General features: G+C 39.6%; 1 protein-coding gene across 6 annotated transcripts in view; it reads right to left on the reverse strand.

The window, feature by feature from the left end:
* Positions 1–21,678, reverse strand: part of ATRNL1 (attractin like 1) — a 1,081,427-nt gene that overhangs the window by 22,022 nt on the left and 1,037,727 nt on the right. The window contains exon 30 of one of the 6 annotated variants that reach the window (XM_073354265.1): positions 8,649–8,719. The exons of the other annotated variants lie outside the window; for them this stretch is intronic. Within the exon in view, the coding sequence (XP_073210366.1) occupies positions 8,670–8,719 (50 nt within the window). The 3' untranslated portion in view covers positions 8,649–8,669. Of the gene's footprint in view, positions 1–8,648; positions 8,720–21,678 lie in introns of those variants that run through there. 6 annotated transcript variants of the gene reach the window in all.

Below are 21,678 nucleotides of genomic sequence, written 5' to 3' on the forward strand. Positions count from 1 at the left end.
CCCCTCTATTCGACATTGGTGAGGCCTCATCTGGAGTACTGTGTCCAGTTTTGGGCCCCACACTTCAAGAAGGATGTGGATAAATTAGAGAGAGTCCAGCGAAGGGCAACAAAAATGATTAGGGGACTGGAACACATGAGTTATGCAGAGAGGCTGAGGGAGCTGGGATTGTTTAGCCTGCAGAAGAGAAGAATGAGGGGGGATTTGATAGCTGCTTTCAATTACCTGAAAGGGGGTTCCAAAGAGGATGGCTCTAGACTGTTCTCAATGGCAGCAGATGACAGAACGAGGAGTAATGGTCTCAAGTTGCAGTGGGGTAGGTTTAGATTGGATATTAGGAAAAACTTTTTCACTAAGAGGGTGGTGAAACACTGGAATGCGTTACCTAGGGAGGTGGTAGAATCTCCTTCCTTAGAGGTTTTTAAGGTCAGGCTTGACAAAGCCCTGGCTGGGATGATTTAACCGGGAATTGGTCCTGCTTTGAGCAGGGGGTTGGACTAGATGACCTTCTGGGGTCCCTTCCAACCCTGATATTCTATGATTCTATGATTCTATGATTCTAATGGTATCTAGTTTGCATATTAATTCAAGCTCAGCAGTTTCTCCTTGGAGTCTGTTTCTGAAGCTTTTCTGTTGCAAAATTGCCACTCTTAAATCTTTTACTGAGTGGCCACAGAGGTTGAAGTGTTCTCCTACCGGTTTTTGAATGTTATGATTCTTGATGTCAGATTTGTGTCCATTTATTCTTTTGCATAGAGACTGTCCGGTTTGGACAATGTACATGGCAGAGGGGCATTGCTGGCACATGATGGCATGTATCACATTGGTAGACGTGCAGGTGAACAAGCCCCTGATGGCGTGGCTAATGTGACTGGTCTGTCTCCCAAGATCTGGGAATCCTGCACGCCCCATCATCTCAGGCATTGGCATCCTGACAGCAGGATTGTCTGGCTATGTGGACTCTCTCCTCAGGCCCTATGCCACCAGCACTCCCAGCTATCTTTGAGACACCACTGACTTCCTGAGGAAACTACTATCCATCGAAAACACCCTCCTGGCCACTGTGGATGTAGAAGCCCTCTACACCAACATTCCACACAAAGATGGACTACAAGCTGTCAGGAACAGTATCCCTGATAATGTCACGGCAAACCTGGTGGCTGAACTTTGTGACTTTGTCCTCACCCATAACTATTTCACATTTGGGGACAATGTATACCTTCAAATCAGCGGCACTGCTATGGGTACCCACATGGCCCCACAGTATGCCAACATTTTTATGGCTGACTTGGAACAACGCTTCCTCAGCTCTCGTCTCCTAACACCCCTACTCTACTTGCGCTACACTGATGACATCTTCATCATCTAGACCCATGGAAAAGAAGCCCTTGAGGAATTCCACCATGATTTCAACAATTTCCATCCCACCATCAACCTCAGCTGAGACCAATCCACACAAGCAGTCCATTTCCTGGACACTACTGTGCTAATAAGTGATGTTCACATAAACACCACCCTACACCAGAAACCTACTGACTGCTACACTTACCTACATGCCTCCAGGTTCCATCCAGGACACACCACACGATCCATTGTCTACAGCCAAGCTCTAAGATACAACCGCATTTGCTCCAACCCCTCAGACAGAGACAAACACCTACGAGATCTCTATCAAGCATTCTTAAAACTACAATACCCACCTGCTGAAGTGAAAAAACAGATTGACAGAGCCAGAAGAGTACCCAGAAGTCACCTACTACAGGACAGGTCCAACAAAGAAAATAACAGAATGCCACTAGCTGTCACCTTCAGCCCCCAACTAAAACCTCTCCAGCGCATCATCAAAGATTTACAACCTATCCTGAAAAATGATCCCTCACTCTCACAGATCTTGGGAGACAGGCCAGTCCTTGCTTACAGACAGCCCCCCAGCCTGAAGCAAATACTCACCAGCAACCACACACCACAACCACTAACCCAGGAACCTATCCTTGCAACAAAGCCTGATGCCAACTCTGCCTACATATTTATTCAAGTGACACCATCATAGAACCTAATCACATTAGTGACGCCATCAGGCGCTTGATCACCTGCACATCTACCAATGTGATGTGTGCCAGCAATGCCCCTCTGCCATGTACATTGTCCAAACTGGACAGTCTCCATGCAAAAGAATAAATGGACACAAATCTGACATCAGGAATCATAACATTCAAAAACCGGTAGGAGAACACTTCAACCTCTGTGGCCACTCAGTAAAAGATGTAAGAGTGGCAATTTTGCAACAGAAAAGCTTCAAAAACAGACTCTAAGGAGAAACTGCTGAGCTTGAATTAATATGCAAACTAGATACCATTAACTTGGGTTTGAACAGAGACTGGGAGTGGCTGGGTCATTACACATATTGAATCTATTTCCTTAAGTTAAGTATCCTCACACCTTCTTGTCAACTGTCTAAATGGGCCATCTTGATTATCACTACAAAAGTTTTTTTTTCTCCTGCTGATAATAGCTCATCTTTACTAATTAGCCTCTCACAGTTTGTATGGTAACTTCCAACTTATCTGTATGTGTGTGTGTGTGTGTATATATATATATACACATATACACACACACTTACTATATGTTCCATTCTATGCATCCGATGAAGTGAGCTCACGAAAACTTATGCTCTAATAACTGCGCTAATCTCTATGGTGCCACAAGTACTCCTCTTCTTTTCACATAAAACTGAATCTTGAAAGTGACTTATCAGATGAGAACTTCAAACCTATTTCAGCAGGCTGACTGCTTTGACCTGCTCCATTGCTGACCTGCTCATCTTGGATCTTTAGTTTTGCTCCTTTCAAGTTAATCTACAGGGTTTGGGGGTTTTAGATCATTTATGGGATCTGTGGCTTTGTTGGTTTGTAGCTCATGTCACAGGGTCTTCAACTGTGTTGGTTTCAAGCAAAGTTTCTCTGGAAATATCATCAGCTACAGGTGCAACTTCAGTGGTACTGCACAAATCATTTTCCTGACTTAAACCATGAGAGGATGACAGACTCATGCTTGCTGAACTGAGATGCAGTTCTTGACTTTCTACTTCAGGCTGCAAGTTGATCAGGAACTTTACAAAATGATAGTTTCTGCTGCTTAGGATCTTTGGAAGCAGTTTGTAATAACAAAATCTTTTACTTTTCATTTTCTAAAACCAAACTTGTATTCATATTTATGGGTTTTGTTTTCGTATACCTTCCAGTATGAGAATAACAAGTTGAAAGTATAGATCTAAATAAAATGTATTTTTGTGCTACTTAATTTATCCATCAGTTGTGGGCGTAATCCTAAAATAATGTTGATTTTCTCTGCAGAATCTAGCAGAGATAGGCAGAAATAGAGTGGGGCTGGCTGGGAAGAGTGCTGTGGTTCTGGGGAGAGGCCAGAGCACACAGATACATATCTCTCAGAGTCCCACAGCAAGAGGAGGATATGGAGGCTTTGGACACAAACTAACTACATTTCCTAACAGCAGCCCTTTCAACGCTGGAGCATGCCCAGTGGCTGCAGGATGGGAGAAGGACAGTTCTACCATCACAAGCCACTGTGTGCTGGACATGCTCAAATGCTATTGGATTTTGCAAGGCACTGCAGGACAGGTGGGGGTGGGTCCCCTAGGGCTCCTATAAAAATGGGGGCTGATGGCCAGGGGCTGTGTTGGACACATGCAACCCAAGCAACTGCATCAGCCCTGAGGCAGTGAGGGGGCCCCCTTGCCATGGTGACTGACTCAGTTACTTGTGAGTGTGGGGCTCCAGAATCCAGTGGGGATGAGGTGAGATGGCAGTGGAATAGCTGGTTCAACTGTTCAGTGGCCCATGAATTTGGAGGACCCCTGCAGCCTCAAGGTTGCTTAGCCACACAGCCACACAACATATGCCCGGTGTAGCCTGCTGGAAGCTCTAGGAAGAGCAAGGCACTGGTCTCCACTACCCACATCTGAATTTGCCTTGGGGGGGAGACTCCAAAATAGTCTCTCTGCCATGCATTATGATTAGTGGGACGGTCAATGGCGGAGACTACATTTTGGTTGGAGGCCCCTCCTCCCCTCCCATCGCCTGGGCAAATTCAGATGTGGGCAGCAGGAATCTGCGTGCTGCTCTTCCTAATAGCTCTGACTTATGTTCTGGTGGCAACAGCAGCAGCAGCGGTTTGTGGCTCTGGCTCCCACGACACTAATTCTGGCTTTGGCGGGAACAATGGTGATGGCTCTAGCAGCAGAAGCCCTAGTGCAGGGCCTGGAGAGCACAGCCTGGAGCTTGGAAGTGAGGAGGAACAAAAGTGGGAGGATGGGGGAAGTGAGTGTATTTGAATGTGGGACATATGTGGGTGCCCACAATAAAAACCTGCCCCGGGGCCCATCTTTTTGTTCTTTGGCCACTGACAGATGGGAGAAGGAGAGGAGGAGTCTTGGACTAGGTGGGGCCCAGTCAGCGTGTGCTGACCTTGCTGACTTTTTAAATCTCCCACTGCAATCTATCTGCAATGTCATCAGCGCCTCAGGCAAGAGTCTGTAAGATTCCATTTTCAGACACAGTGTATTCCTTATCCGCCGCGTGGAGCTGATCTTGTTGCTACATGAAACATAGGTAAAACATCTAGTTACAGGGCAGTATTTCTGTTTGTGTCACATATAAGCAGAGCAAATGCCTTAAATTGCAGAAGTCATTTGGTAAAGTAAACTACAGCGGTGAATACTGTAGAATGGATGATATACTGACCCAAGACAGACTTCCTGGCTTAATGGGGGAAAAGTGAACTGTAATTCTCAGTAGGCACAGAATTATGACAGATACTTATTCCTCAGTCCGTACTCTCAGTGAAGGAGATTAGTAGCAGACATAGTTTACTGTATCAGTTCAATTTTAAGCCTAGAAATAATACTGATATGGTACAAAGGGAAGATTCTACATAGATGCGTTCAAATCATTCAGCCAACATTTTCAATTTAGAACAACATGAATTTCTGGTACACCTCTTATGCTGTTTGGAAAACTTGTGATACTTCTCAGACATACCAAAATCAGACACCCTCAGCCCCTTCTGGTTCAAGCTACAAAAGTGATTTCCATTTTCTGTGGATTCAGATCTGGCAAGAAGCTCAGTCTGATGGGATGGGCCACAGCCATATCCAACAAAGCTGAAAAACAAATCTGCCATGGTTTATGAAATCTCTTTCTCTCGCTTGGTCTTGGTCAAGACTCTTGCTGTTAGATGGATTCAAGGAAAAAGACATAAGTGAATGTCTTTTCCTTGGGAAAGGAGGAGAAGACATCCGTTACTACTGCACATGAAGGACCATCTTTGCATTGTCTGATGACAAAAAGCTGACCTATAGCCAGTTTAACTAACCCCTGGAGGATTTCCTCAGTGTAGCAAAGCATTTCCTTAGTGGCCCCTTTTGCCCACCGGGGAAGAAACAGGGGGAGGGTGAAATGTGATCTGTGTCACTTTATGTCCTGGAATCTTCAGATGTCAGAATAGCTCTTTGACCCCATGGCAACAGGGAAAGTTGAAGCAGACTTTAGGCTGCTCTGTATTGAGCTGGGGGGGGGGTCCTAGCCCAGCTCAGAGTGGCCCCAGGATCAGGATGGTGCACAGGTGGCTAAAAATTCTACTAGTATATATTTTATTTTTCACAAGGGAGAAAGCTGGGACTTTGGATTGTTTATTCTGAACTAATGCAGTATTATATATTACTCTTATTGTGCCATAAGTGTTCATGGTTCTTTACAGGTAAATATGTTTCTCTAAAGGAAAGTATTGAAACCAAGCCCCACTTTTTAGTCTATGCTGCCAAGATGTAGTTTGAAAGAACTCTGATAGACTTTTGTGTTTTTAAAATGTTATTATGTCATTAAGGAGAAACAAAGCCATTCGAATGCTATAACATGATGTCATAAACTGACAATATTGCAGAATAAAACTAAATTCACTAAGGTACATGCCTTACAGCATGCTTTCCTGATCTGTTACTTGTACATGATCATGTATGCGTCACCGGTATTATAAGTCGGTCGTGAACCTAAAACCACATCACTTGACTTAAGGGGAAGTAATGTTATATGTAGAACAGGAAAATTCCCCTGTGCCTATCATTCCTTTTCTATGTTTTTTTCCCCTCATTAGAGTTTCACTAAATTCCCCATCTGTTTTTTAAAGTAGAAATTATTTTGATTTTTTACCTTCTCTTCAGCTGCTGACCTTTTTTCCCCACTAAGTTTTTGACATGTGTTGTTTGATCTGTCCATGGAATGCTTGGCCTCATATCCTTCTCATTTCCTGATTTCCTATATTTCAATAATGCTTTAATGGCTGTATATGCAATCATGATGACATAAGACTGTCATGAATAAAGTCTATTTTCTACCAAACCAACTTCTAAAAACTACTGGTAATATAATTTGAGTTGCTTAGCTCCATATTCTTTCAAGGGCAAATGCCTTCTCTGAAGTACACTAACTTATGCAGTATAATAATCTAGTAAACCCTGGACCTGCTGTTCCCCTTGCAGTGCAACCCAGCATTCTCTTTCCTATTTTACTGCTACATTACTGCTTGTAACTGTAAATAATTGTCCCATGTTACAGAAAAAATAAACAATATTATTAGACACTGTGCATATTAGAATTAGAAGTACTATAAACAAACATTGATTTTCATAGGAAAAGAAAAGAAAGAGATAATGAAAAGTATACTCCCAATTTTGGACTGTCCACCAGAAGCTTTTTGCAGCTTGGAGAATCTCCAGAGTACTTACTAATCAGTAGCAAACTGCACCCTGGGTCCAGAAAGTTCAGCAGATTTTAGGGCTTCTATCTTAAAATGTAAGGTGGGAAAGGAGATGCAACAGTAGCGTGACCTGATGGAGGAGAATGCTCTCTCAGGGAAGACAAGTTTTAGAGAGGAGAGGGGACTTATTTATGCTTAAGCAAAGCTTTGGTTAAGAAAATGATTGAAGATCTTGGCTGCCTTTTATATTGCTCAATCTGGTTTGACCATTCCTTGCAGAGGAACAGAAAGATGAGCATGAGAATGCAGTAGGAATTAACAGATGGCCTTCTGGTGCTCTTTTTCTACTACGTTCCTTTCTTCCTCCTCCACCATCTTTCTTGCCCCTTTTTCCTTATTCTTTTTTCTTTAAACTTAAGTCTCCACACTTATTAACTGTAGATACCCTTTCTTAAACAACTGCATTACCTACCAAAGCTTCCAATCTTCAGGGACTCCTTTTGTGAACCTCTAACAATGTCTGCTAACACTTTTCTAATTCCCATCCATATTCTTTGATCGCTTTGAAATGTAATATCACGAGGGGCTGGTGGTGTGGCAATTTGAAAGCCTGTAAGCATTTTAATAACCATTTATATTATTTGTTCTTTTCCTGACTCCTCATTTTAATCACTGGGTAATTCTTTTTCAGAAAAATATGCACATTCATCACGTAGAAAGAGAGATACAAAAATTGTTCACATCTGAGCAATCATTCTCAATCTAAACATGACCCGCCCTATTTAATAATTTGAGCATTGTTTATGCTTTGTGAACAATATTTTACACGTAGGGATTTAAAAAGTTCTATACTAGCTTGTGCAGTTTGTATGTTACTTTCCCCTTTAATTTTGTTTAGCTGTCCATTTACTAATCCTGCTGCTGCAAGGTACAGAATTGCACCGTTCCATTTATAGAGGGCTCTCCTGTTTACCCACCATGTGGGCAGGTGTCAGAACCCTGCATGAAGCTGCTGAGTTGCTGTCGCAGGTGTGGCTCATTAACACCCTTCTAGAGGATTGGTTTCTAGAAAGAGTGAAGTAGAGCACAGAAAGTCCTAGGTGGAAAGCCATTCAAGGATGAAGTATGTATTGTATTATTGCTTTTGCATTATAAAGCCAAACCCTAGGCAGGAAGGTTCAGGCACTAATGCAGTCTGTGTGCTCTGTCTAGGATAGGGTGCAGACTCAATCCACCCATCTCCATCTCCACTCCTTGTGCATTCCCTCTCTTTTTGAAAATGTAAAACCAACAAGGTCGTTCTGGAACCTGTCTCAAGTATTCAGTCAATCTGCTTTTGCAACAGGCCCAGAAATAAAGAATGTTTTAATTAAAAGTAAAGCTAAAAATGTGTGTCAAGCTGTCTGGAGTGGCTCACGACCATGGGCAGACTGTTAAGAAACAGGGCACAAACCCCAAATTGGTTGTGTGTGGTCTATACTTTGATTTCATCAACCAAGTATCAAATATGAACTCCACAAGCACTGCAACAGCTTAAACATGGAGTCACAGACAATGCCCTTCGGTACTCCCCAGTGTATCTTGCCAGCTGTCAAGCTTGCCTTTGTGATAGATGGTCCCTTATGCCAAAAATCACAATAATATTCACATTACTCCCACCAGTCATTTACTCCAGCTCAATTGGACAGATATTATAAGTGAGAGTAATGCATGCAGCAACTCACCAGCATTTCATAAAGTCCAAACACTAAGCAAACCTCTATAAATCTAATACCTATTTTATCAGGAGTTTTTTCTAAAATAAAAAGACTTTGAACTTAAATTAGTACCTATGAAAGATGCCAGCTTGTCATCCCTGGAGGGCTAAGTCCTTTATTTCCCCCCAAAAACAGGTAGTCTCACTTCACCTCGCAGACGTGCCTCAATCTTGAATCAGGAGCAACCGCTTCTATGGATCACAGGGGAGACACACCCATTTAATTCTGTCCTACCTGCTATTATTGCCCACAGGGTTGTCAGCTAGTATAAACTCTATTTGTGGTTCCTGCAGAAGAATTGGATTGAGATTACCAAATATTTCACATGTGTCCCTGAGCATCCATTAGATGGTCAGAATACCAAAAATGTATAGGATCAATGGAATTTCATTCTTCAAGTTCTACGGATATCCCCAGTTTCTGTAGTTTGTATAGAACGTAAAGAATAGCTGCACCATCTGATTTCTTAAAGAGAAACCTGACAAGCTGTGGGAGCGGATTGCCTTGTTCTACTGGATCCCCTTCCTACCCATCCCCCAACATGGCCTCCCTTCCCAAACCTGACAAACAGAAAATCAAACCATATTCAATCTACTTCATATGCATTTTCTCACTTTTGCATAGCATCTATACCAAAAATAATTAGGCATGTGGAAAGACTTGAGTTCTCCTGAGTTGTGTGCATCTACCATAAAAGCTTCTTTTGCTTTTGTGATGCTAATGAAGGGATATCTACTAGACAACCGTGCCCTTTCTACCACACCTACTCTAGCCTCTAAGCCTGTCATGGGAACAAAGCATCCCAAATGGTGTCCCTATTTAAACAAGTTTCATATTTTTCTTTTTGTTGCACATACTTGCACTTTCAAGTCCTATTTCAGAGTATTTATTTGCATGGACATTATTTGCTGTCTCTTCCTTATTGGTCCAAATACACAAAAGGAAGCTGTGCCTAGCTAGGAAAATAAAATAAAATAAAAGTACTGAGCACTGATACAGACTTTCACATTTTTAAAGTGCGGAACAAATATTAACCAATTAATGTCAGTGATTTGCGCAATCTGTTTACACCTATAGTCCTAGTGCAATAATTGAGCTTCCTGCTGTTACAATTCAATGTGATGCAGATTGGCAGTTAGGACAACTCAAGTTAGGACATAGTGTACTTGACATTGCATACATTCTGTGTTGAAAATAAGTTAAAATCTTGTTGTTGTTATTTGTTTTACCATAGATAGGTGACCCATTGTGCTAGGTGCTGAGCAAACACAGAACAAATCTATTCCAAGTGCTGAGATGTAGATAGCCTAAAAATGCAGATTGTTTTTATAATATTTTTTCCACTGGATATATGCTTTGAGTAACTGAAAGAATGAAATAATGGTTAAAACATGCTGAAAGAATTTTAGGCAGATCGGGTGACGAATGGGAAGAAGATGACTGACATTGGGAGGGTTAACGTATAGGATAATTATTGTTGGTGCAGACTTTGAGACAATTAGTTGGAAAGGAAAATAGCAAGCAAAGTCCCTAGGGGTAAAGATCTCTCTTTTCTGGCCCTGATCCTGCAAACAGGCACGTGCTTAACTTTACTACTGGAACTAGTCCACTGCAAGCACATTTAAGTGTTTGCAGGATCAGAGCCTATGTTTGTACAGGTTCCAGGACCACGGGACCCAAAACACCACTGGGGCCTTTTGGCATTGCCAGAACGTAAGTAGTAATAGTATAAGAAGTTTTTTAAATGCATAAACCAAGTAGGCCAAAGATGACAATTTGGCAAAGCCTGGAATGACCACAAGAAAGTTTGGAGTAATATAACCAATACAATGTTTACTGAAACAATTTAGAAAAACAGGTCTGGAAAAAAATCAATATGAATACAATGAACGAGTCTTTATTCTAAGTATGAAAGTGTTTTTGATCTTGACAAAAGAGGGTATAATATTTATCATTCTAGGATTACAGGGGACAAAAGAAGAATGCTAATCAAGAGAGGTTTTTGTTTGTGAATTGGCATTCTCTTTCTGTCCCTGGTTTTACCAGAATGATAAATGTCTTCTTTTATGAGAAAAAGAAATTGTTTCATACTAATACTCCATTCTATATATTCATGTTCCAATTTTTCAAGCAGTTTCTTTAAATTCTTATAAATACTAATGTTTGCATTAAATGATCTAATAAACATAATGATTTTTACTAATATAAAGTCTTATCTGTAAGCCCCAGCCAAGATTTTTCATTTTCTGGGACAGAGTGGGGTAGATAAAACAGGATTCAGTTATTGAAGTTCTCAGGGTAATTGATGGGGTTATGCAGAAGCACAATGTGATCAAAGTGAAAGGTAAAGAAATCCCCAGATGATTGAGAGCAAAACTGCAGCACCGTCAGAATCACAGAAAAAGCTGATGTGTACATGAAATAAACTAAACACTTGAATTTGAACTTTTAATACGGAAAATAAATGTCTCGGTATTTTCATAAAGAACCTGCTCTTCCTGCATATAGTTCATCTGTCCCCTCTGACTATGGATTATCCTTCCACTTTTCATTTATCTTTAATTCCTACTGAATGCACTCATATTTCCACCTCTAGAGGGTGACACTTTGCATGTCATGTTTTCACAAGCTAGCATGAACCATTCTAGTGATAACATAAGAGTTAATACACTTTGCTGCTAAAATTTTCAGATGGAAGTAATGGCTCCTGGTTAGCATGGTTTGAGATGAAATGTTGAATTTGGTACATCACCACTCTGTGGTGTATGAGTCAGCACTGAAGGCAATAGGGCTTGGCCTTGCCTTCAGTGATCTGTATATGCATTGATGAATTTATTGAAAAAACCAGTACTGTACTTGTAAATAAATATATAAGAAGCAATCTGATTTGCCATGGTATATGAATACCCACCACCCAGAAAGGGGCATTATACTGGTGTAACAGTGTGTTCTGAGTATGCACCAGAGAGAAGCCATTGGAATATGCTGTTGTCTTTATCAAATAGGTTTCAATTACTGTACTAAATAAATGAAAAGAAAACCCTTATCCTTTTAATTTTTTTAAAAACTATCATCAAATACAAGCACATAAACCAGTTGCAATGGCAACTAGGAAGACAGAGAGGGTTAGAGTGAGTCTTGCCCCTCTGCAGATATACAGATGTGCAAGTGTAACACTAGTGTTACTGTAATGCCGATAGACTCTGGTTGTTGTCAGCTAGGATCAAACCTGGGACCTCTTGAGATTAATGCATGAGCCTCTACTGCCTAGGCTAAAAGACACATGTCTCTTAGCCCAAGCTGTAGCAGGCTCATCAATCTCTAGCTGGTCTAGCCGTCAGTAGATGGGGACAGAGTGCCACACCAAGCAGGTATGGGTTACATTATCAGCTGCTAGAATAAGGGGTGTGGATGGAAGGAGGCCACACTCTCTACCGCACACCATCCAATGGAACCCACTCTCCAGGGAGACTGTGTGCAAAGTACCCCTTCGGAAGGATTGGAAAACTAGCCCCACTTCCCCACTGTGCACCTCTGAGGCATCCACGAGTTAGGGAACTGAGGAGAAGCTATGTGCAAGAAAACAATTTTTGGCATACTCCCTTCAGTAAAGTTTTAAAAATTCATTAAAAATCAGTGGAACTGGATTTTTCTGTTTAGGATTCTTTACGATCCTTTCAGAATATTCATTCAGATTCTTTTATTTCTCATAATTCTAAGCTCTATGGTGGGTAGAGTGTGTATTTTTTTAAATGTATTTAACAATATAATCAACTTTAAAAAATCCATGACATAAGACAAATTATATTCCCAAACACATTTCTCAGATTTGTGTTTACCTTTAGCTTCTCAACTAAGGTGACATTAAACTTCATAGCTATGTTTTTTTTAAAAAAATATAATCAAATACAAAAAAATCGATGACTTTCTTTTACTCTGGATCTTTGCCAAAGATTTAGTTTGTCTCAGCCACATATTATTTTACTTTTTATCTTGGAGACTGAGATATAATCTCTTTTTATCTTGGAGACTGAGAGTATAATCAGCTGGTAAATCCTTTAGACAGCTAATCGGATTCCTCATATGGACAGTTTGTTTCATATGAGATGGGCCTCATCTTGCAGAATTCACTCCCAACAGAGAGATTTCATAGCCCTTTGGTGCTAATCATACTTCTCCTCACAAAGGGATAAAATGGGTAGAAGTTTGATTGATCCATTATCAGTGAATATTTTAAAAACAAAAGCATCATCATGAAGCCTGCATATGACACCAACTATTTTTGCTATTTGGCCCTAAGATACGAACATTTAATGTCTTGTATTTTGGCCTCTGCTTAGTAGCTGAGCCCCTTTGTCAGCATGTTAAGTACTTCCTCTTACAGTACTGAAGATAATTTTCTCCAGCCCTTTTCCATGAACAGTAAGCTTGAGACGCAAGTGTTTGAAAACACCATCACACATTTTAATAACCTCATGCGATGAGCATACAACCTAGAATATTAGAAAAATAAAACAGGAATACTTTTAGCCAGCAGAGCATCAGCAGAAGTTAGTACAGGAAGAACAGTTTAAAGAGAAGATTTAAAGTAATTTATTATATTGTCTTGGGCCCTACTGGTAAACAGGGAGACACCCCTTTATGCTAGTATGGAATCATATTGAAGATGGACTTAAAAATCCACCCAAAGATTGAGGCCTGGAAGAGATCAATATGTACTAAATAAAAGGAATCATAACAGTAGAGAGAGTATACATGTTAAAAATTGTCTTCAGAACTCTCAGAAACACCTGTCACTGTTTCAGGGATTGGGCCTCTTGACAGTGGCTGCCAACCTGGTGATAACAGTATTTTATTTCCCATCAGGAGATGAAGCCTCATTAGAACTAAGGAAATTCAGGTTCCATTAGAACTACTGATAATCAGTTTCAGAGTGAATTATTTTGGGCTGGTTCCTACCCCCAAGGGGTGCTAGCACAGAGTAGTTCCTGTGCACAGGAGAGCACAGAGACTGCAGCCATGACTAACCCATGAACAGGGTTGCAAAGATAGGAGGCTCCTTGTACCTTTCCCCCAACACATGTGCAAGGGGCAGCTACCATTTTACCCACAGTTGTGGGAACCGAATGATGTAAGAACCGAGGCAACCAAGCACATGAGTCAACACTACTGCACTTTATCCATCCATCTTAGAAACTACTCATGTGACAATCTCAGACATTTACATAAGAATGATTTTATAAAATGAAAGCTGCATGAACACAAAGGCATGTGAAGAAACACAATGCTACAAAAGAACACTGCAGCGCACACCCTATTTTCCATCTGAAAAGAAAACTTTATTGAGAAAAAAAATCTATCATGTCATATAATTTTGAGTTCAACATTTCATGAGTCTTGTTCCAGGACGGAAAACCAAAGAGAGCTGAAATGCACACTGGAAAAAAACCCAGAAGAGAAAAAAATCTGCATGAATGGAGTGCTGAATCAACTCCAAAATAAGTAATCTAGCTCTGAAAATAGAAGAATTTACTGGTTGACCTTGCTTCCGAAAGATTTTCTTAAATATCGCAAATTACATGTAACCATTTTTTCTTCTAGGATGACTGTCTACACAAAGCCCAAACATGTATATGGACAAAAGATGAATGAAAGTTGGTGAAGCACACACAAAAATCCCACAGGGATATATGTAATGGCATTGTACAAACTTGATGGAGTGACTGACAGATATTCCTTTTCAGTCAGTATCCCCCACTTTAAGTAAAAGAACTCTCTCTCTCTCTCTCTCTGGTAGAATGTTTCAAAAAAGAAGAAACTTTTAAAGGGCAACAACTGTACAAAACAAATATGGTCAGTGAATGTTAAGAGTGAGAGACACAGTATAGCTTGTTAGGGAGTAACATGCCTTTTTCTGGACTGGTGAATATAAATTGGTATAATTTATATACTGGGGTATGAGAAAGTAGGATTGTAGTTGTAGCTAGAAAAGCAACCAACGGGAGGTTACAAGAAGGGGTAAGATAAAGTAGGGGCTAGCAACTTTCCATTGGCTATGTTTATTTTTCTAGTCTGGTAGACCGCCAAAAAGGATTTTGTAGTAGGCACTGTACAAACAAGTAACACAGAGAAAGTTTCTGCCCCACACAGTTCTTAATCTAGGATATGAATAATATGCAAAAGGTGAATAAAATGTTGATTTCCTGCTGCTGCCCGTCTCTTCCAGTCCTCTTTCCAGTGTGTAAGTAACAAACTTACAATCACATTGACTGATTGACGTACAGGTTACTTACACCACTGCTTGCATTCGCCTCTGGTTTTGGCCAATAGCCTTTTAATATCTATTTCTACCAGTATATTGTATATTTTATTCATGTAGTGCTTCTCTCTCTTCTTGAGCTAGGGCTTACAGACTGATAGCTAGTGAAGAGAAAGCAGAAGCCAGAGCCTCCTTGTCTTGCTAAGTTCTCTCTCTCCTATTTACACCCATGGCTCTTATTGATGTTACCATCAACATATCTGTGTAGAAGTCCCCAAAACTTTAAACTTTGATTTACAGAACATTCCTGACTTTTGATACTCTTATCAAGAACTTGCACATTAACTGTTCTGCAATTGGAGCTGGTCAATTAGTGAGGGAAAAACCCCAATTTGTAAATTTATTCTTGACTCCAAGTCCTGACTTCAATTCATTATTAGTGTGGTTGTGTTATTAATCACCAGTATTTGAACAGCTGCCAAGTCATTGTGAAAATGTTTGTGCCCAGGTGATTTGATTATGTATCCACAATTTTGTGCATGAAATTCACTTTCCATTATTTTCCTGCTAAAAGTTTTCAACCCTTCAATCAGGAGCAGAGCCTCCATTTGACTTAGGTGACCAACTATACAGAAAGAATAATATACAGCAAATAGTGGGCCCAAACATTTAGTGAACAGATCACAAATAATCCATAGTTTAATAACTACTTGGCCAAAGTTTGATGAATGCTTATGAATTCCAAATGTGTCAGAGGAAGTATTAACATGAACAATTCAGGCTAAAATTGAGATAAATATTATTCATAACAAATTAGTCAACCAGCTTTATTAATATCTATGTACAAACAATGCTATGGAGGTAAACAGTAACACTGTTGGTTTCTACTAAATAACATCATTAAGATTAATAATACTGTAGCTCTCATTGTACTGCATGGAATGTTCTCTAAATACACTGCAATGTATGTAAAAAACATGCAATTCATATGTGTAATGTGATGCAACACCTGTGATTGAAAAATTTAACCAGTGAATAGTTCCGGTACATGCTCCAGCAGCATAGAACAGAAAGACATCATGGAAGTAAGCCAGATCACTCTTGGAGCAAAAAGAAACTGCTGCAAGTGAGAACTATCTTGGGGATGGAGCTGAGTTGGCAGAAAAGAAGGCGAGAGCTCCTCCAACACAGTAGAAGAAGTGTAGGTTGATGGAGGGGCTACATCCAGGTAGGAAAATAGGGAAGGAATAGGAGAAGCAGCCTAGGCATGGCCTGGAACTGGGGCTCAGACCAACGAATTATAAAAATTAAGAACCAAAACTTGTTGAATTACAAGGATATAATTCATTTTGGGAGTTCTAGTAACTAATCAAACTATCTGAACTTCATTCTCATAGATTTATCATTTCACTAGTACTCTATGAGGATCCAGAGATTCTGACAGGAACTACAGGAGGAAAAAAGGTTTAGAGGAAAAGAATGATTTCAAACTATCTGGCCTTGGGGATGATGCTGAAGTCTGAAATAAAGAAACTAGCCGACACTTCCATCAGATGAAGTCAGTGGGAGTTGAGTGCATGTATCAGAGGGCAGAATTCTGCCTTTGAGATAGAGAGTGAGAGAGAGGAGATACAGGGCCATTTACATGAAAGGATGATTTCATTCTGTAAAGCACACTACAAAGGTTAAAGTGCTGTTCTACTTTGAAAAGTAATTCTAAAAATAGCATCACAGGTTTCAAGATCATCTCAATGCATTCTACATTATTAGTACCATTATCTGTTTGTGTCGTACTAGCACCCGTCAGCCCCAATCAGGGAGAGGGGCCCTATTGTGCTATATGCTGTACACACACACTCAACTAAAAGATGCTCACTGCCTCAAAGAGCTCACAATCTTAGTAAGAGTTTATCAATTGTGTTTTAAAGTAAATTTTAAAGTAAATTTTTTTCCCCTAACTCACAGCCTGGCAAAGTCGATCTGCAACATGAAAGTCTGGCTAGGTTATTTTCTTATCACACATACTCATACAGTAAGAAGGGTTCTGCAGATCACAGTCAGCCCTTGGATACGTATGTGCAGCCCAGTGGTTTCAAATGATGTGTGAGCAATCCCATTGCCTTCCATGAGTTTGCACAACTGTTACCAAACTGAATTTGGCAAACAATTGTATTGAAGATACAGAAGTAAGAACAAAGTCCACCTTACTCCCTCTTAGCTATGTTGGCTTTGCCATGTGAACAGAGGTAAGCAACACAACGTTTTGCCATTGAAAGAAGTAGATGTAGCTGTTAATACACAAAATGAGTAGATTTGTGAAGTAAGAAGAGGGCATTTTTCATTGTCATTTTTCAGGGTAAAATACATTTTAATTTCTGTAAAAAACAACTTATGCATAAGATGTAAAATGTACTTGTCAGTCATTTGAAAAATACCAATGATGTTATTAGACTCACTTAAAATAATTTTACTTACAAATAATTAAGCATAGAACAAAAAGCTAAAAGATTTGTATTTTTGAACAGATTGTAACATTAGCCCAACACATCCTGGAAAACTTTCACAAATTGTACAAAAGAAGTTTTGTCTCGACAATCACACATGCTACAATGATGAGTCAGGAAGAGTTTCCGTTTTTGATAGATATCAGGCTAGATGTGTCAAAAGATAAGTCTGATAGTAAGAGTCAGTCTTCCTTGAAAATTTAGATTCTATATACAGGTAAACCAATTTCTACTTTCACCTCTGCCTGCAAAGGCTGGTCTCACAGGATTTTATTTCAGCAAAGACCTGTCAAATCCCCCCAATTGCTTTTCATTACTGAGTTCTTTCTGTCTGTTCTGTCAGTTGTGTTAAAATAATAAATTCATATCTGACTGATTTTTGAAAAGTGGGAGAACTGCCTCAAGTTATCCACTGAGCATCTTTAATATCTAAACATGTATGAAATGGGGGATGTTGTCCATTTGTGGTTTGGACTCTGCTTTCCATGTTGTTTCTGTGTTTTAAAATAATGGGAGCATGCAGAACACATTCTGCTGCTGGTCATTTTTAATATAAAGGATCTGAGACATTTGGGGTGAACTCCGCTCAATTCATGTGCTTTTGACCCATTAACATTAATGGCAGTTACTCAGGGACACCAAGGGGAGAATAGGTGACTTAGTCTTTTTAATTAGTGCTATAAAATAATAAAAAGTGTGCTTTAAATTCTGATGTATCTGGGAATAAATTCAGAACTTTTTTTACCTTCTTTTTAGAGGTGATCCTATGCACCAGGTACTGAAGGGGAAAATACATAAAAAGACACCACTGAATTAGGAGAGTAATAATAATTATGTTAGCTTGGTAGGATGTAATAGTCTTTTTAAAAATGTATATGCAGAGTCTAGAGTGGAATAGAATGAATGAGGAACCTCAGTTTGGATGAAACAATTGCAAGAGCAAATACAACTTAATGGAGGACATGAAAGCAATTAACAATGAAAAGTCACTGATGCAAAAGGATAGTTCGAGAGATTAGAATCTTATTGAAACAAATGCTTCTACATTTGATCATAATGAATTGAGTTGAAAGAGCTGCAAAACCACCTCACTGAGCACATGAGGAAAATAAAATAATAATTCACTACTGAATTACAGTACCATACTTTCTGACCAATAAACTGCTCTATAGCATTCACAATGCTTTCAGTTTTCAGAAATAAGAAACCCAGGTAAATTGCATGACCTATTGGGAGAACTGGACTTCTGGTATTATTTACAGCTATCTTATTAATAATAATAAAGATACTTATATAGAACCTTCAACTTACACCATGCTCTAAAAACAGAGCAAGTAATATTTGGTGCTCTAAACAGATTAAAATGTAAAATAAACAAGGCAATCAATCACAGAAGAAGACATGAGGCAATAGTGTAGTGAAGGTAGATCAAAGAGGAATTATTGGTGAGGTAACAAAAGGCAGGATTACTGGAAGGAGTTTAAGGAGGAGAGAAAAGGAGCTTGGCAGAAAGCCGTTAGAGACCGTTTGGAGTATGACAGAAAACACAAAGCAGAAAATATGACAGAAACACAAAGAGTGGTAAGGAGTTAAGACTGGAAGGAGCACAGGAAGTGGGTGGGAGGAAATGGTTAGATGAGAGATGTAAATCAGGAAAGATTACATAAGGCTATGAAACAAGTTGAGGATAAAGATTCTGAATTTGATCTTGCAAGAGATGAAGGGAAGGCCAGAAGGAAGGTTACAGTAATCAACGTGAGAGATGACAAAGGACAGTGAGAAAATGGGAAATATTGGGGTATTAATTCAGAAGAGGTAATAGCAAGAGTCTGAATATGGGTCAGAAGAAGAGAGACGAGTTTATAATATCAAAGATGTCTGTCTATGAAGGATAGTGGAGTTAATAATGATAAAGGATTTAGGTGAAGAACAGGGATCAGGAGGAAAGAAGCATTCAGCTCCGTAAGATTGAGATTCAGATGGCAGTAGGACATCTATGTGTAGCCATCTGGAGATCTGAGATTGGACAGAGGAGTACGGGGTCTGAGGTATAGAGGCAGATTTGGGAATCATCTTCATAGAATGAATGTCTGAAACTATGACAATGGATGAGATTGCTAAGAGAGAGATGAGGGAGAGACAGATCTGAGAGATCTCAATAGATGGGTGTCAACAGTGAATCGTCATCAAATGAAGGTGTGTCTAGTGTTGTTCCACAGGGAATGGCAATAGGCCTAATGCTATTCAACATTTTCATCAATGATCTGGAAGTAAATATAAAAACACTGCTGATAAAATCTGCAGATGACACAGTTTGGTGGAGTGGTAAATAATGATGAGGACAGGGCAATCATACAGATCACTTTGTATTTGGGCCATTTCAAACAAAATGTTTTAATATACCCAAATGCAAATTTATATATCTAGGAAAAAGAAATGTAGGCCATCTCTCCCAAATGGAGTCTGTGTTCTGGAAAGCAATGATTCTGAAAAGGATTTAGCAGTCATAAACACTAAACACGAGCTCCTAGTGCAGTGCTGTGGAAAAAAGGCTAATGCAATCCTCAGATGTGTAAATAGGAAAGCACTGAATGGGAGTAGGAAGGTGACTTTACTTCTGTATATGGCATTGGTGAGACTGATACTGGAATACTGCATATAGTTCTGATAATCACATTTTATAAAATATATTGAAAAATTGGAGAAAGTGCAGAAAGCAGCCACAAAAATGATTTGAGGGGTGGAGAAAATGCCTGAGAGACTTAAAGAGCTCACTCTCATCAGCTTTTCAAAAAGTAGATTGAGAGGTGACTTGATTACAAGGTATAAGTACCTACATGGGGAGAAAATTCTGGTACTAAAGGGCTCTTTAATCTAGCAGAGAAAGGAAAAATAAGAACCAATAGCTGGAAACTGAAGCCAGACAAATTAGACCTAAGGCACACAGTTTTAAACAGTGAGGGTGATTAATCACTGGAACAAACTACCTAGAGAAGTAGTAGATTCTCCATCTCCCTGATGTCATCATATCAAAAATGGATGACTTTTCAGAACATAGCTAACCACAAAAGTTATGCTTTAGTCAAACACAAGTTAGGGGGCTCAACATAGGGATAACTGTGTGGAATTTAATGGCCTGTGATATACAGGAGATCAGAATAGATGGCCTAATGGTCTCTTCTGGCCTCAAACTCTATGGATCTACGAGATCAAGGAGTAAATCCTGAAAGGTACCAACAGATGGTGGAAGAGCAAAAGGTGAGGAGCCACTGAAATGGGGTATTGCTGGAAGTATCTGTAACAACATCGGTACCAACAACTGTTAGTATAATGTAAGCAAAACTGCCTCTTCGCTTTGACAGAAAGCAAAGAAGCAAAAACAATTAAATGGTTCTCTTGATCCCAAAGGAACACACTTCATTCTTCACTAAGAATTTGCTTGGAATTAATACCATTAACATTTGCACTGATGTATAATTTAAAAGAAGCCACAAGCATATCAGGAATTTGGGGGTGGACTGAAATGCAACTGTCTGAAAATTCCCTAAATAGTTTGCAGTGAATGAAGACAAGAAAGCAAAACAAAGCTGACTTCTAGGGGAAAAAAAATAAACTAAAGGACATCAGATAATGAATATGTGCTTTTGGTTTTGTAAGTCTGTAAAATCAATATGAATTCCCATCTTACATCAAGTTGTATATATAAAATATTTTCAGGAGACTATCTACTGGTACTTCAGTCAGCAGAGCTCTGAAGAACCCTTGACTATATACACACTCAAGAGATTTTCTTATATTTTTTCTAATGTGCGTCAGCTTTATATACTCAGACATGATGGGTGTTATTGCTTAATGAATTCCAGAAATATTCCCTTAATAGGAACAGATTAAATTGATGTTAAAATTTTTATTTTGGAAAAAACATGGGTCAAAGCGGAGCAGAAAATCCAGTGGTACTAGGGGACTCTAAATTTTTTTATGCATTGTAACCAAAATTGTAGGTGAGTCAGACATTTGGTAATGAAATATTTAAAACAAATGTAACCTGTCTGAAATAGTTTATCCAGTGTTCAGTGACCCCTAGGAAAACTATACAGGGAGCTCAATTTTCAAGACTATGCAATCCGTGTGTAGTCTCCCTGCGGTAGTTTTAGATGTTTTCTATATCAAAGCTCTCTCTAACTTACTCTTTTAAGTTTTATTCATCTAACGAGATCATAGAGTCCTGTTATTAGTGATGCAGAAGATCTTGTCTGCACATTTCCCCCTTTTCCATGCCTGGGAAAATCTGCTGCCTTTGGGACCATGTCTTGCACTGGCCTCCTCTGTTGGTCTAGGGAGATGTATGGGTGGGACATGAATCATTCCCCACCAATCCTTGGGAAAA

This window comes from Lepidochelys kempii, chromosome 7 (assembly GCF_965140265.1).
Source record: "Lepidochelys kempii isolate rLepKem1 chromosome 7, rLepKem1.hap2, whole genome shotgun sequence".
Lineage (NCBI taxonomy): Eukaryota > Metazoa > Chordata > Testudines > Cheloniidae > Lepidochelys > Lepidochelys kempii.